General features: G+C 34.2%; 1 protein-coding gene across 3 annotated transcripts in view; it reads left to right on the top strand.

The window, feature by feature from the left end:
• Nubpl (NUBP iron-sulfur cluster assembly factor, mitochondrial) overlaps positions 1-14,536 on the top strand; it is a 220,782-nt gene that overhangs the window by 67,815 nt on the left and 138,431 nt on the right. For all 3 annotated transcript variants that reach the window (XM_078050245.1, XM_078050244.1, XM_078050246.1), the window contains 2 exons: positions 12,302-12,341; positions 12,432-12,522. In XM_078050245.1, coding sequence (XP_077906371.1) covers positions 12,302-12,341; positions 12,432-12,522 — 131 coding nt within the window. The remainder of the gene's footprint in view (positions 1-12,301; positions 12,342-12,431; positions 12,523-14,536) is intronic.

Here is a 14,536-nt window from a genome sequence, read left to right as displayed (position 1 = left end):
TTAAAATATTTTTTCACTTTTATGTTTTGTACCTTTTTCTTTCCTCTCAAAAAACAAATTGAGTTTATGTAATTCTAGTAGCCACAGTGCTGTAAGGGCCATACTGACACAAGTGTTTTATCTTTGGTTCTATGTCAGTTTTTTTCCTATTATATTCTATTTATGTACTTAATTGGTTCCTTTTATGTTGGCAGTCGTAATTTTGTCTTAATATTTTAAATGCTTAAATTTTTTTTTCCCTTTTTGGTTCTGAGAGAGAGAAAACAGGGGCCTGTGCATGCTAGGCAAGTGCTCTGCCACTGAGCTACATTCATAGCCCTGTTTGAATTTTTGTTGTTGTTGTTGCTTCATATCATACATATTAATAGGCATTTTAGTTACTTATGAAAAATGTGGTTTTGTGTTAAGTTCTTGTTATGGGGCTTAAATATCTTTTTCTCATCATAGTATGTCATCCTGTTTTGCTCCTGCTGCTGTGTGCCCTTATTTTGTCACTGCTTGTGGCCATGTATTGCCAGCAAGTTTCAAATTCCAGTCCCTGGAGCTCACAATTTTTGCTTAAAAATGAATTACAGGTTTTTGGAAGTCAGGTGCACTAATAGAAGATAACCAATTTAATGAAGGTAGGAAATGTCATCATATAGATAGAAAGATTTGGGATAACAGAAATCCAGTTTAAAAATGTTCCAAAGCAAACAAACAGAAGTGTCAGCTGCAGTTTTTATAGCTCCTAACCCCAGCTAAGACTTTTCTTTGACTTAAAACATGATTCAGCAGTGGTGTGCACTAGTCTTGTATTCTAGAGGTTGAGGTAGGAGGATAGCAGGAATCCAGGACTTTGAGGCTAGACAAGTCGACATAGTGAGACTTTATCTTTTTTTTTTTTTTTTATTAGTTACACATGACAGTACAATGATCTTGACATTTCATACATTTGAATCAAATGGGGTATAATTTCTCATTCTTCTGATTGTATAGAAAGAAAGCAAAATCAGGAGCTGGGGCTGTCACTCAGTGGAAGGATGCTTACCTAGCATATATGTGACATTGGGTTCAATCCTTAGCACTGTATAAAAATAAATAAGTAAAACAATCATTTAAAAAAACCAAAATCATATTATAGAATATCATTGTTTGTTAGAGCACTGCTCAGTCATTTCAGGGAACTTGTCTGGGCATCATCAAGCAATATAAGGAAACTTGTTTCTATATTAACTAACCATCCAAGTGTTATATGTTGGAATAACCACAAACCTTCTGTTGGATATGTGTATGGAGAGTATATGGGACTCAGAACGTGTGTTTGTCAGCTTTATGTTACTATGACAAAATGCCTGAGAGAAATAACTTAAAGGAGGAAATATTTAGTTTGACTCATGGTTTCAGAGTTTTCAGTCCATCATCTTCTGGCCCCATTGCTATAGTCCTGTGGGGAGGCAGAGTGTCATGACAGAGAGGGTCTGGCCGAGCAGAGTTGCTTACATCATGGTGGTCAGAAAGAGAGAGAGAGAGGCTGGGGACAAGATATACCCTTCTAGAGCACACCCCCAGTGGCCTACTTTCTCCAACTAGGTCCTACCTCCTAAAGTTTCCACCATCTTCCAGAGTTTCTACCACCTCCCAATAATGTTATCAGTTATGAACTCATCATTGTATTAATCCATTGACGCAGCCCTCATGGTCTAATCACTTCTTAAAACCCCCACTTCTGAACATTGCTGCATTGGAGACCAAACTGTCAACACATTAAACTTTGGAGAACATAGCAGACAGGAGGAAAACAGGCCTCCCTCAATTCAAATCCTTATTACTTTTGTTGCTGTTTAACTTTGGGCACATTAATTTCATTTTCTGATGTTCAACTACTCTATGTCATGTGAGGGCTTCATATATATCATATGAAGATAACTTGTCCAATATCACAGCTAGTAAGTGGCTAATTTCTAATAACAATTTTTTACTTCATTAAAAATGCCCAAGGATTGAGGCTGGGGTTGTGGCTCTGTGGCAGAGTACTTGCCTAGTACGTGTGAGGCACTGGGTTTGATCCTCAGCACCATATATAAATAAATAAAAAAATAAAGGTACATACAACTAAAAATATTTTAAAAAGTGCCTAAGGATCAAGCTTTCCTTTAATATCTGTTCACATTTGACTGTTAGCTATTTACAAAATTACTTTGGCCTTTGTGTAAATGTAATTTTATGGTAATTTGCTGTAGTAAGCAAGGAGAATATAGTATTTAGTGAGGCAGGAAGGGGCATAAGAATAGAACGTTTTGTTAAGTGTCAGATGCTGGAGAAGATCAGAAGAGGGATCATGGAGAGATAATTTGGAGGATGCTATTGAAGAAGGGGATTTACTTTAAAAAATTTTGTTCTAAATATTTATACATGACAGTAGAATGCATGCATTTTGACATATCATACATATATGGAGTATAACTTCTCATTCTTCTGGTTGTATGTGATGTAGAATTACACCAGTTGTGTAATCAATCATATATGTGCATAGAGTAATAATATCTGATTCATTCTACTATTCTTCCCATCCCACTAACCCCTCCTTTCCCTACACTACCCTCTGCCCAATCCAGAGTACCTCTATTATTTCCTAATGCCCCCTCCCCCTTACTGTGAATCAGCATCTGCACATCAGAGAAAACATTCAGTCTTTGGTTCTTTAGGATTAATTGATAGAATTAATTGATGAATTTGCTTAGCATGATATTCTACAGATCCATTTACCTGCAAATGCCATAATTTCATTCTTTTTAATAATTAATTAGTTAATTTTAATTAGGGATTATATGATAGCAGAATGCATTTTGAATCATTGTACACAATTGCAGCACAACTTTTCATTTCTCTGGTTATGCACGATATAGCATCCTATGCAGTTATACATGTACCTAGGGTAATGATGTCCATCTCATTCCGCCATCTTTTCTGTACCCATACATACCCCCTCCCCACCTTTCTCTCCCCTTTGCCCAATCAAAGTTCCTCCATTTTTCCCCATGGCCTCCGCCCCCATTATGGATCAGCATCTCCTTATCAGAGAGCACATTTGGCCTTTGGTTCTTTGGGATTGGCTTGCTTCACTTAGCATGATATTCTCCACCTCCAACCATTTACTTGCAAATGCCATAATTTTATTCTCTTTTATTGCTGAGTAACATTCATTGTGTATATATACCACAGTTTCTTTATCCATTTATCTACTGAAGGGCATCTAGGTTGGTTCCATAGTTTAGCTATTGTGCATTGAGCCGCTATAAACGTTGATGTGGTTGCACCACTGTAGTATGTTAATTTTAAGTTCTTTGGGTATAGACCAAGGAGTAGGATAGCTGGGTCAAATGGTGGTTCTATTTCAAGCTTTCTGAGGAATCTCCATACTGCTTTCCATAGTGGCTGCATCAGTTTGCAGTTCTACCAGCAATGTGTGAATGTATCTTTTCCCCCACATCCTCACCAGCATTTACTGTTGCTTGTAATCTTGATAATTGCCATTGTGACTAGGGTGAGATGAAATAGAGTAGTTATTATTTGTATTTCCCTAATTGCTAGAGATGTTGAAGAGTTTTTCAGTTGTATTTATTGATTGATTTTATTTCTTGGAAGAAGGGGGTTTAGATAAGCAGAGAAGAATCTGAGGAGACCTTCTAATTTCCCCATTTGCAGAATGAAGATATTGCTAGCCTCATAGGATTGTTGAAAGGATTTAATAAAATAAAATATCTTAAATGTCTAAAATGTCGGGGGAGCTTTGTGACATGTAGGAAGACTACGATTGTTGTTATTATTCTGGGCTGAATATAAATGGTTTTTTCTTTCATCTTCTCAATTTTCCCTTCCCAGATACCTGACTATTCCTTTAATGATACATAGTTTTCATCTTAAATATCAACTTGTTACCTGGAGCATAGTTAGCATACCTGACACCATCTCTAGTTTCAACAGGAAATCACATTGTGATCAATTAGTGATGCTAAGACAGGTATGAAGTAGGTTGGAGGCCGGTATGGGTATTGGAGTAACAGTAAACCAAATATTTATCCAGTGTTTAACAAGCTTGCCTTAAATCCTATTCTCTACTTCTATCATTTTATGTTTTCTTGTTAAGCTCTCAGTATAAAATGTCAGTTTTAGAAGTAGAACATCAAATTTATATCTGTTTTTGGAGTTATTCAGTGAATTAGTTCCAGAGTAGACAAGAATCTGAGATGTCACCCAGCTCCAAAATATCCCTTATGCTTTCTCTTATTTATATTTTAGTGAAAATAGTTTTCATTTAAAACATTGTTCTATCTTCTGCAAAGCTTAAGTTTCTATTGTGATTTACTTGAGTCAGATTGTTTTTCTCGTATACCTGTGAGAAAATGTACGTTTTGATTGAGGAAGAGATGGATTGGGAAAAAAGGGCATATTTTTGTTGTTGTTCTTTTTTTCAGCTTTCAGTTGTTAGATGGTAGGGTGCATGGTATGGGATGGCAGAGTTGCAAGATGGTACAAAAATAGTATATTGAAAGACATATGAAAGTATCCCAAATACAAGTGAAATTTTCATATTAAGAGTGTTAGAAGGCTTAAAAAAAAACAAAACTATTTAAAAATAGTCCTTCTGCTTCCTTTTCTAATTTTCTAGATCTTGCTTCTTCCTATTTCTAGATACAATATTACTGTATTGTCTTTTGGCTGTCCAGGTTGCCAGTCAAGTTTTGAGTTTTGACTCACCTTTACGCACCTTCTCTAATTTCTCTTCTTTTTTCCTAGGCAAACAGGGTACTATAAACATCTCCTGGGGACCATTATTGGTGGAACTATTTTGTCTCACTCAATCACATGAAGTTCTACTGAGAGAACAATAATGGATGCAACTCCTTTCTTGCATTTGGTCTTTGATAAGAAAGGGCTGTGGTTTCAGAAAGAAAAGAAGGAATAGTGAAGTAGATGGGAGAAAATGAAATTGTACACTTTGTACTAGATGCCCTTTCCTCTCTGATCATTCTTGTACCTTTGCTTGTTTTCTGTTTAATATGGACAATTATTTTTTTAAAAATTTTTTTTTATAATTTTAAAAGTCCTAAAAATTCATGAAGGAGGTTTTACTCTCAGTCCTCATTTTTTAAAAAAATGCCTCAAGTTATATGGTTTCAAGTTATAACTTTTTTTTGTCATCCCTCAACCTTGATGTTCATCTATATTCAAAATACTTCCATTATTTTTAAATCCAGGGAGTGGTATGGAAAGTACAGAGGTTTCTCAGGTTTATTGCTAATACCATGTAAATGATAATGTCTGCTCCTTAGTTGAGTCATGAACAATGGGGCCTCTACAGAAAGTAGATCTGATTCTAGATCAGAGTTATGCTTGGAACATTTAATGATGTCAACTTTAAAGATTTAAATCGACCTTTCTTATACCTATTTCCTTTTTATCCAGCTCTTCAGTTTTACATGACCACAGTGCCATTCATTCTGGCTTAACAATTTGTAATATAAAAGCAGTCCCTAAATCTGTTCAAAATGCACTAGTGACATAAAATAAATTAATTAAATTCACATCTGTTAGAAATGAGGGAACTTTGTTGCAGTAGATTGAGGTGGATGCAGCAGAATGTCATTCATTCTAAGAGCGGCATTATGGCAATTGAAATTGACTTATGGTAAGAATCTTTTGTGCTTAAATGCATGAGCTATCGTGAAGATATGAAGAGGTGGGAAATAATGATCTGTGTCATGGTAACCTCAGCTAATTATGTTCAAAAAGTCATTGTTCACAGGGTACTGGATTCCAAAGTTTTTATACAAACTTTCAACCTGTAATACTTGGTTAATTTTTCTATTATGTTTATGTGGAAAAATTGGTATGTATATTTTTTTATAGGATGAAATACTAAGACAGAGAAACTAATTTGTATTTGTAACCATGGGGTTTTTATTCAGAGCCTTTCTCTATTAACTTAAAAATATTACTTCAAGCTATGCCAACATTGCATTTATGATAATTTTATTAATCAGTGAAAGTAAAATGTTTTTAGGCAGTATTAATTTTGTTTACTCACTCATAGTGAAAGACAATGAAGAATATTCCTATAACTTTCTTTTTAATGTATATACTATATATTTTTAGGGGTTCAGTATACATTTTTTCCGTGTTAAATTTAGCATATCATCCTTGTACAGGGGCCATGTTAATTTTTTTTTCCTAATTTTATTTTTTGTGTTTAAGGTATACAACAGATTTCATAAAACAGATATATGTAGTAATATGGCTACTGTAGTAAAGCAGATTAACAGCCATCATCTCACAGAGTTACCTGTTTCTCCCACCTGCATGGCAATAGTATCTAAAATCTACTCATTTAGAAGAAACCCTTAATACAATACAGTATTCTCAACTCAGGTTCTCATGTTGTTCATGAAATCTTGCAACTTGTTTATCTTACTTGTTTGGTACTTTGTATTTTTTTTAAACCTATTTCTCCCCAATTCCTACCCATACCCCAACCTGGCCATCACTATTTTCTATCTCTATATATTTAAATTTTGTATTTTTAGAGTCCTCACGTATGTGAAGTCATGTAATATTTTTTTTTATGTGTCTGGCTTATTTCATTTAGCATAATGTCTTTCAGGTCCATGTAGGTTGTAGGAAATGACAGGATCTTACTTTTTAAGGCTGAATAATATTCCATTGTATGTACATACCACCGTTTCTTTACCATTTGTCCATTGATAGATATCTAGATCGTTTTCATTTTTTGGCTATTGTATGTTGTAGTGAACATGGAAGTACAGATACCTTTATGAGGTAGTGATTATATTTCCTTTGGATCTATACCCAGAAGAAAGATTGCTGAGTTATACAGTCATTCTATTTGTAATTTCTTTAGAAACCTCTACACTGTTTTCCATAATGACTGTACCAGTATTCCCACCAGCAGTGTACTAGGTTTCCCCTTTCTCTATATGTTTACCAACACTTATTATCTTTTGTCTTTTATTAAACTTTTTAAAATTAATTAATTAATTAATTCTAATCAGTTATACATGACAGCAGAATGCTCTTGGATTCATTGTACACAAATGGAGTACAATTTTTTACTTCTCTGGTTATACCCAAAGTAAGGTCTCACTATTCAGGCTATCATACATGTACCTAGGGTAATGATGTTCGTCTTATTCCACCATCTTTCTTACCCCTATGCCCACTCCCCAACTCCCCTTTTTCCCATCCAAAGTTCCTCCATTCATTCCATGCTCCCCACTCCATTATGGATCAGCATCCACTTATCAGAGAGAACATTCGGCCTTTGGTTCTTTGGGATTGGCTTACTTCTCTTAGTATGACATTCTCCAACTCCATCCATTTACCTGCAAATACCATAATTTTATTCTCTTTTATTGCTAAGGAACATTCTGTTGTGTATACTTATTACAGTTTCTTTATCCATTCATCTATTATAGACATTTAGGTTGCTTCTACAGTTTGGCTATTGTGAATTTTGCTGCTATGAACATTGATGTGGCTGCGTCACTGTAGTATGTTGATTTAAGTCCTTTGGGTTTAGACCAAGGAGTGTGATAGCTGGGTCAAATGGTGGGTTTATTCCAAATTTTCTAAGGAATCTCCATACTGCTTTCCATATTGGCTGCATCAATTTGCAGTCCCACCAGCAATGTATGAGTGTGCCTTGTCTCCTACATCCTTGAAAAAAAAAAAAGTGACATCTTTTGTCTTTTTTGATGATAGCAATTCTTACTGGAGTAACATGGTATCTCACTGTAGTTTTGATTTACTTTTCTCATCTTCTCTGTATCATTCCAATTTGTCATTGACACTATACTAATATTTTGAACAATGACCAATTGCATATACAACAGTGGTCCCATATGATTATAAAGAAACTGAAAAAAACTCTCACTAGTGACATTATAGCCATCTTAACATAATGTATAGTATAATGCATTATTTGCATGCTTGTGGAGATGCTTGTGTAAATAAACCTACTACTGCCAATTGTAAGAAAGTATAGTGCCTACAATTATACATAATAGAATGATTGTAAGAATAATAGTAAATGACTGTATTACTGGTTTAAGTATTTGTTTTATGTACAGTACATAATAGTTGATAAGTAACTATATTACTAATTTGTATATTTAATAGGCTTCTAATGTTATTTTAGAGTATATTCTTTATACTCATAAAAAATTTTATTGTAAAACAATGTTCCATGTTATTTCTGGCAGCAGCTTCATGTAGTACATATAGTTTATGCTTATTGTGTCCCTTTGTTGCATCATTTTCTCTTGTGCTTGATTTACTCTCATGTTGTTTTGTTTATTGTGACCCTAGGAACATTAGATTATAACACACACACACACACACACACACACACACACACATACACATGTGCATGTACATGCACACTCATTTATACACATACCGTGTAGTCTAGGTGTGTAGTGGGCTATGCCATCTGGGTTTGTGTACATTTTGTCCACTTTATGATGTGCACATGACAAAAATCATCTGACAGTGCAGTTTTCAGTACATCCCTGTTGTTAAGCATTACATTACTGTGTGGGCTGTAGAAATGAGTACCTATTGAAGTTTCAAGATACACATTTAACTTGGTGATGAATTTTCTGCTTTGCTGAGCTTTCAATTTATAATATCATTCATTAACATCAAGAAATTTGAAGTTCATATTTCTGTGGTTTATGACATAACATACTGATAAAATAAGTGAAAGACCATTTTTTAAGAAAATATTTTTTTAGTTGTCAATGGACCTTTATTTAATTTATTTATATATGGTGCTGAGAATACAACACTTTGCTTCACACATGCTAGGTAAGTGCTGTACCACTGAGTCACCACCCCAGCCCCCAAAGACTATTCTTTATGTAGTATGCAGAGATTTTATGTTTCAGTTTTGTGAGAATGTTTTTGACTATCCCAATCCTAGTTAGAATTTCTGGTCATGTTTTGAACAGGGTTTAAACTACTTAGATTTTTTGCGGGGTTGAAACCAGAGATGCTTTACCATTGAGCTACATTTCTAGCCTTTTTTGTTTGTATTTTGAAACAGGTTCTCACTTTATTCTCAGATTTTATTTTGGTATGTTGTATTATGTTCCATTAAGATCAAGATGAGGATGCTATTGCTGCTGCAGTTTTTAGCCAATGTCCTAAAATAAAAGGAAGGAGCATATATAGTGAAGGAGAAGAAAAAATTATTATTAATTCCATTTAATATATTTGCCTATGTAGAAGATTCAAACAGAATAATAAGATAAAACTTATATACATAATGGAATATTACTCAGTAATAAAAGAATAAAATCATGGCATTTGCAGGTAAATGGATGGCGTTGGAGAAGATAATGCTAAGTGAGGTTAGCCCAATATCAAAAAAACAAATGCCGAATGTTTTCTCTGATATATGGAGGCTGATTCATAGTGGGGTAGGAAGGGGGAGCATGGGAGGATTAGATGAATTCTAGATAGGGAAGAGGGGAGGGAAGGAAAGGGGGAGGGGGCAGGGGATTAGCAAGGATGGTGGAATGTGATAGATATCATTATCCAAAGTACATGTATGAAGACATGAATTCGTGTGAACATACTTTATATACAACAAGAGATATGAAAAATTGTGCTGTATATGTGTAATAAGAATTGTAATGCATTCTTCTGTCATATATTTTTTAAAAATCAATTAAAAAAATAAAAAATAAAAATCAGTTTCACAGAAAGTCTCGTGACACAGGCAAAATACAGACAGCTTCTCAGCCAGACTGTAACACGAATGGAAAAAAAAAAAAGGGGAGTTCTAGTGCTAGGCACAGTGGTGCATTTCTGTAATCTCAGTGGCTTAGGAGGCTGAGGCAGGAGGATTGTGAGTTCAAAACCAACCTCAGCAGAAGCGAGGCACTAAGCAATTCAGTGAGACCCTATAAAATACAAACTAGGGCTAGAGATGTGGCCCATTGGTTGAGTGCCCCTGAGTTCAATCCCGGGTACCAAAAACAAACAAACAAACAAACAAACAAACAAACAAACTCAACAACAACAAAAAAGGAGAGTTCTAAAAGATACCTTGGGGGCTTTAAGTGAGATATAAGACCACTACATAAAAATAAGTAACTTTCCATGTGTATTTCTGGCAATCTGGCAGGGTAGGTGTTTGGAGAAACTCTTCCTATGATAATATACCTTAAAATATTGGATGAAATATGAACAAAATATTAGGAAAGGAAGTAGATTTCTCCGAAATAATAAGAAAATAGGAGTTCACTGCTATAGATATGTTTTCTCCAATATCACTTGTAGAAGTTTCTGGTTATTTTTGAGAGAATCAACTTAAAAAGAAGTAAAAAGACTTATGATTTCAGAAGATTCAGTCCATGGTCAATTAGCTCCATTGCTTTTGGGTCTGTGGCAAGGCTGAATATCACATGTAGGGGAGCATGTGGAGGAGCAAAGCTGCTCATAGTAAGAGAAAGAAGACAAGGGGAAGAGAATGGGGTCCCACAGTCCTCTTCAAGGGCAAGTGACCTATAAAGATCTCTTGGCCCACCTCTTAAAGTTTGCACCTCCCAATAACACCAAGCTTGGGACTAAATCTTTCACCACATGGGCCTTTAAGGGACATTCTAAATCCAAAACATAATGATGACTTAGGTTTAGATGTTATAGGTCCATGTATGAAGTAATGGAGACAGTGTTTAGTGCCTCAGGAGGGAAAAATATTCAATGGAGTATTACTACATGAAACCTGCTAACCTGAAAAGGATGGCATCTTTAGTAAGTGATCTGTGGATGAAATTTTCCCAACACTGGTGGTCATTGAAGATGTGGTTACATAGAAAATGTGCTGAAAGAAACTATTTTATAATAACCATTTGCTGACTATGTAAAAATATATTTTCTTTTGTGGTACTGGGTTCAATCCCAACCCTGTGGAGTGTTGGGAGAATTGATTAGATGTGTGTGTTTATATGTGTGTATATGCAAATATACACATATAAGAATATGCATACTGGATAAGCATATATATATATACATATATATAATTTATGTATTTGTATATCCATATACATGAATATAATTGGTGAAAAATTACTTATTGAGGCTATTTTTTAAGAAACATGTTGAAATTGTAGATGAATTGTTTCTTAATGGAGCTAACTATATTCCAACTATTTTTAGATGTTGCATTTATCAAGAATATAAATTATGGGGCTGGGATTGTGGCTCTGTGGCAGAGTGCTCACCTAGCATGCATGAGGCATTGGGTTTGATCCTCAGCACCACATAAATGTAAAATAAAGATATTATGTCCACCTAAAACTAAAAAAATAAATATTTTAAAAAAGAAGATTATAAAAAAGAATATAAATAGTATGATTGTTCTAATGTTTAAATGGTTACAAATTGAGTTTAATTAATTGTAAGTTAAATTACAGCAGTACAAGCAGCCTGTCCACAAGGGTGCATAGGAAGAGGTGAAATGTTAATCAGAGGGTACAAGTTTCATTTAGACAGGAGGGATAAGTTCTAACAATCATGGTGACTATTGTTAATAATACATTATTATATATTTCAAAATTGCTAAAGGAGTGAATTTCAATGTTCTTGCCATAAAGGAAGGAAGGATATATATATAAATGGATATGTTAATTATGTTGATATAACTATTATACAATGCATACATGCATATGTGATTATTTATCAATTAAAAATAATAAAATGTTTTAAAAGATGAATAAACATCAGTGTGTGTTAGTCAGCTTTACTTTGCTGGGATGAAAATGCCTGACAAGAACAATTTAGATGAAGAAGGATGTATTTTGGCTCATGATTTCAGAAGATTTAGTACATAGTTGGCTGACTCCAAGGTAGAAACATCATGCTAGAAGGGCACGGCAGAGGAAAGCTGCTTGACTCATAACAAGTGGGAATGATGGGGGAGGGGAGAAAGGAGCTAGGGACAGATATATTCTGAAGGCCATGCCCCTCAAGACCAGCGACCTACTTCTAGCTGTGCCCTATCTGCCTATTGTTTTCACATATTCCAGTAAGTCCATTCAAATTATTAATCCATCAAATGGATTAATCCACCAGTGAGGTCAGACCCCTCATAATCCAGTCTTTTCACTTTTGGATATTGCTGTATTGCCTCACACATGAGCTTTTCCAGGGACATTCCAGATTCAAACCGTAGCAGTATGTTTATGTATAATGGTTTACCTTTCTAAAAGAGACATTTATTTTCTTATTTCAGACAACCTTATGAGGCCTCTTTTCAATTACGGTATTGCATGGTGAGCATATCTTTTTAATTTTGTCTTACTTTGCAGACTAATATCCATTAATTTATAGAAATGACTTTTGTTTTTATATTACTGTTGCAGTATGTCTATGGGCTTCCTGGTTGAAGAAACTGCACCAGTAGTTTGGAGAGGCCTTATGGTAATGTCAGCCATTGAGAAACTGTTGAGACAGGTAAGAAAGTTGTATTAAATATCTTTTTATTATTGGAAAGGCTGTAGTTAACACATTTGCTGATTGGAGAGTTGTTAAAATCCTCAATCAAGTTTGAGATTTTTTTCAAAGGAATCTAGTTGATATGCTGAATGTACAATGAGTAATGTACATAATGAGTTATGTGGTGCCAAGACCAAATTTCAGTGTTACATGATTTAGTCTTTCTCATTGCTTGTGAGTACTAAAACCCTGTGTCTTATTTTAGATTGTTTTGTTGATTGTTGAGTCTGTGGTATGAAGAACAAATCTTTTTTTTTTTTTTTATAAGTAATCTGCCTCCTTTAGCTTTATGGTTAATCTTATTGTGGTCACTATTGAGTTACAGGGGCAGTATAGACATTTCTGAGATGTAGAAAAATTATATAAATTATGGTATTTGTTATTTTAAATTGCTTCATAAAAATGTAATTTTGCTTTACTTTGAGTATATGTAGTTATATAAATCTGTCCAATACTGTCTGTCCAATCAACTTTAATTTATCGGTAATAAATGAAGAGAAAGTTGGATTGAATAATCTAAGTATATAAGGAGAGCTTTGTCTAGATTAACCCAGCCTTTCTTTTCTCTACTGTTGAATACTGTCAGAGAATATAGAATAATTTTGTTAATTGCCTATTATGCATTTTTTTCCCCATTGGTACTGAGAATTGAACCCAGGCACACTTAACTACTGAGCTATATCCCCAGCCCCTTTTTATTTGTTTTATTTTGACATAGGATCTCTCTAAGTTGCTTAGGGTCTTGCTAAGTTGCTGAGTCTGGTCTTGAACTTGCCATTCTCCTGCCTCAACCTCCAGAGTCACTGGAATCACAGGCATGTGCCATAGCACCCAGCTGCATTATATATTTTTTTTATTAGCTACACATGACATTACAATGATCTTGGCAATTCATACATTTGAATCATTGGGGTATAATTTCTCATTTTTCTAATTGTACAGATCATTATACATGTTTTATATCAAAATTTCTCTAATCTCTCAACACTTTGGTTATCTAATTTTACTCATTGTCCTTAACATTTATCAAAAGTTCCATTTAAAAATATTAGAAAATTTGGTAATCTGGCTTAGGATCAAGTGGAGATTTGGTGAAAATGAGCTTTCTGACAAATTATTTGAAAGTCAGTTTATTCTTATAAGCAGTGAAGTTACATTTTTAGCAAACATACCACAGAAATATCAGGATAAAAGTTGAGATTGAGAAAATGAATTTATTTTATTATTTTATCAGGATGCCTAGAGGTTACCTAGAGTAGTAAATTATTGTATATCTAACTTACAATCTTTTGTAAAGTCATTTTCATCTGTGCATATTAATGGGAGCTGGAAAGCTATATTTTAGGACTACATTCAGGCTAGTGTCCATCATATAAGCTTCTAATTAAGGGTGTTTTTCCTTTTTATTTGTTTTATTTAGAAACATTTTTGCTTTAGAAATCAGGCCAATGGCTGGATAGGGTGGCACATACCTGTAATCCTAGCAGCTTGGGAGGCTGATGCAGGATGATCTAAGTTCAAAGCCAGCTTGAACAATTTAGCAAGACCCTGTTTCAAAATAAAAAATAAAAAGGGCTGGAAGTATAATTCAGTGACAGACTGACCCTGGGTTCAATCTGTATTACTGAAAATTAATTAAATAAGAAAACAATAGCATATTTATTGTTTTAATGCTTTTCATTTTTTCACTCTAGATCTGAATTGTATTGTATTTGATGTATTTTTTTCTTTAACCTAAGAACTTCTCTTAGTGTTCTTTTGTGGTGTGGGTTTACTGGTGATAAATTTTCTCAACTTCAATGTACTGGAAACATCTTTATTTTTCCCTATATATTTTCACTGTATATAGAATTGAGTTGACTTTTTTTTTCTTCAACAATTTAAAGATATTCTTTTGTTTTTTGGCCTCATTTTCTGGCCTCATTATTTCTGATAAGAAATATGCAATAATTTCCATAGTTGTTCCACTGTG

The sequence above is a fragment of the Ictidomys tridecemlineatus genome, chromosome 5 (assembly GCF_052094955.1).
Source record: "Ictidomys tridecemlineatus isolate mIctTri1 chromosome 5, mIctTri1.hap1, whole genome shotgun sequence".
NCBI lineage: Eukaryota > Metazoa > Chordata > Mammalia > Rodentia > Sciuridae > Ictidomys > Ictidomys tridecemlineatus.
Note: the sequence above shows the minus strand (reverse complement) of the source record. Positions and strands in the feature narration are given on the sequence as shown.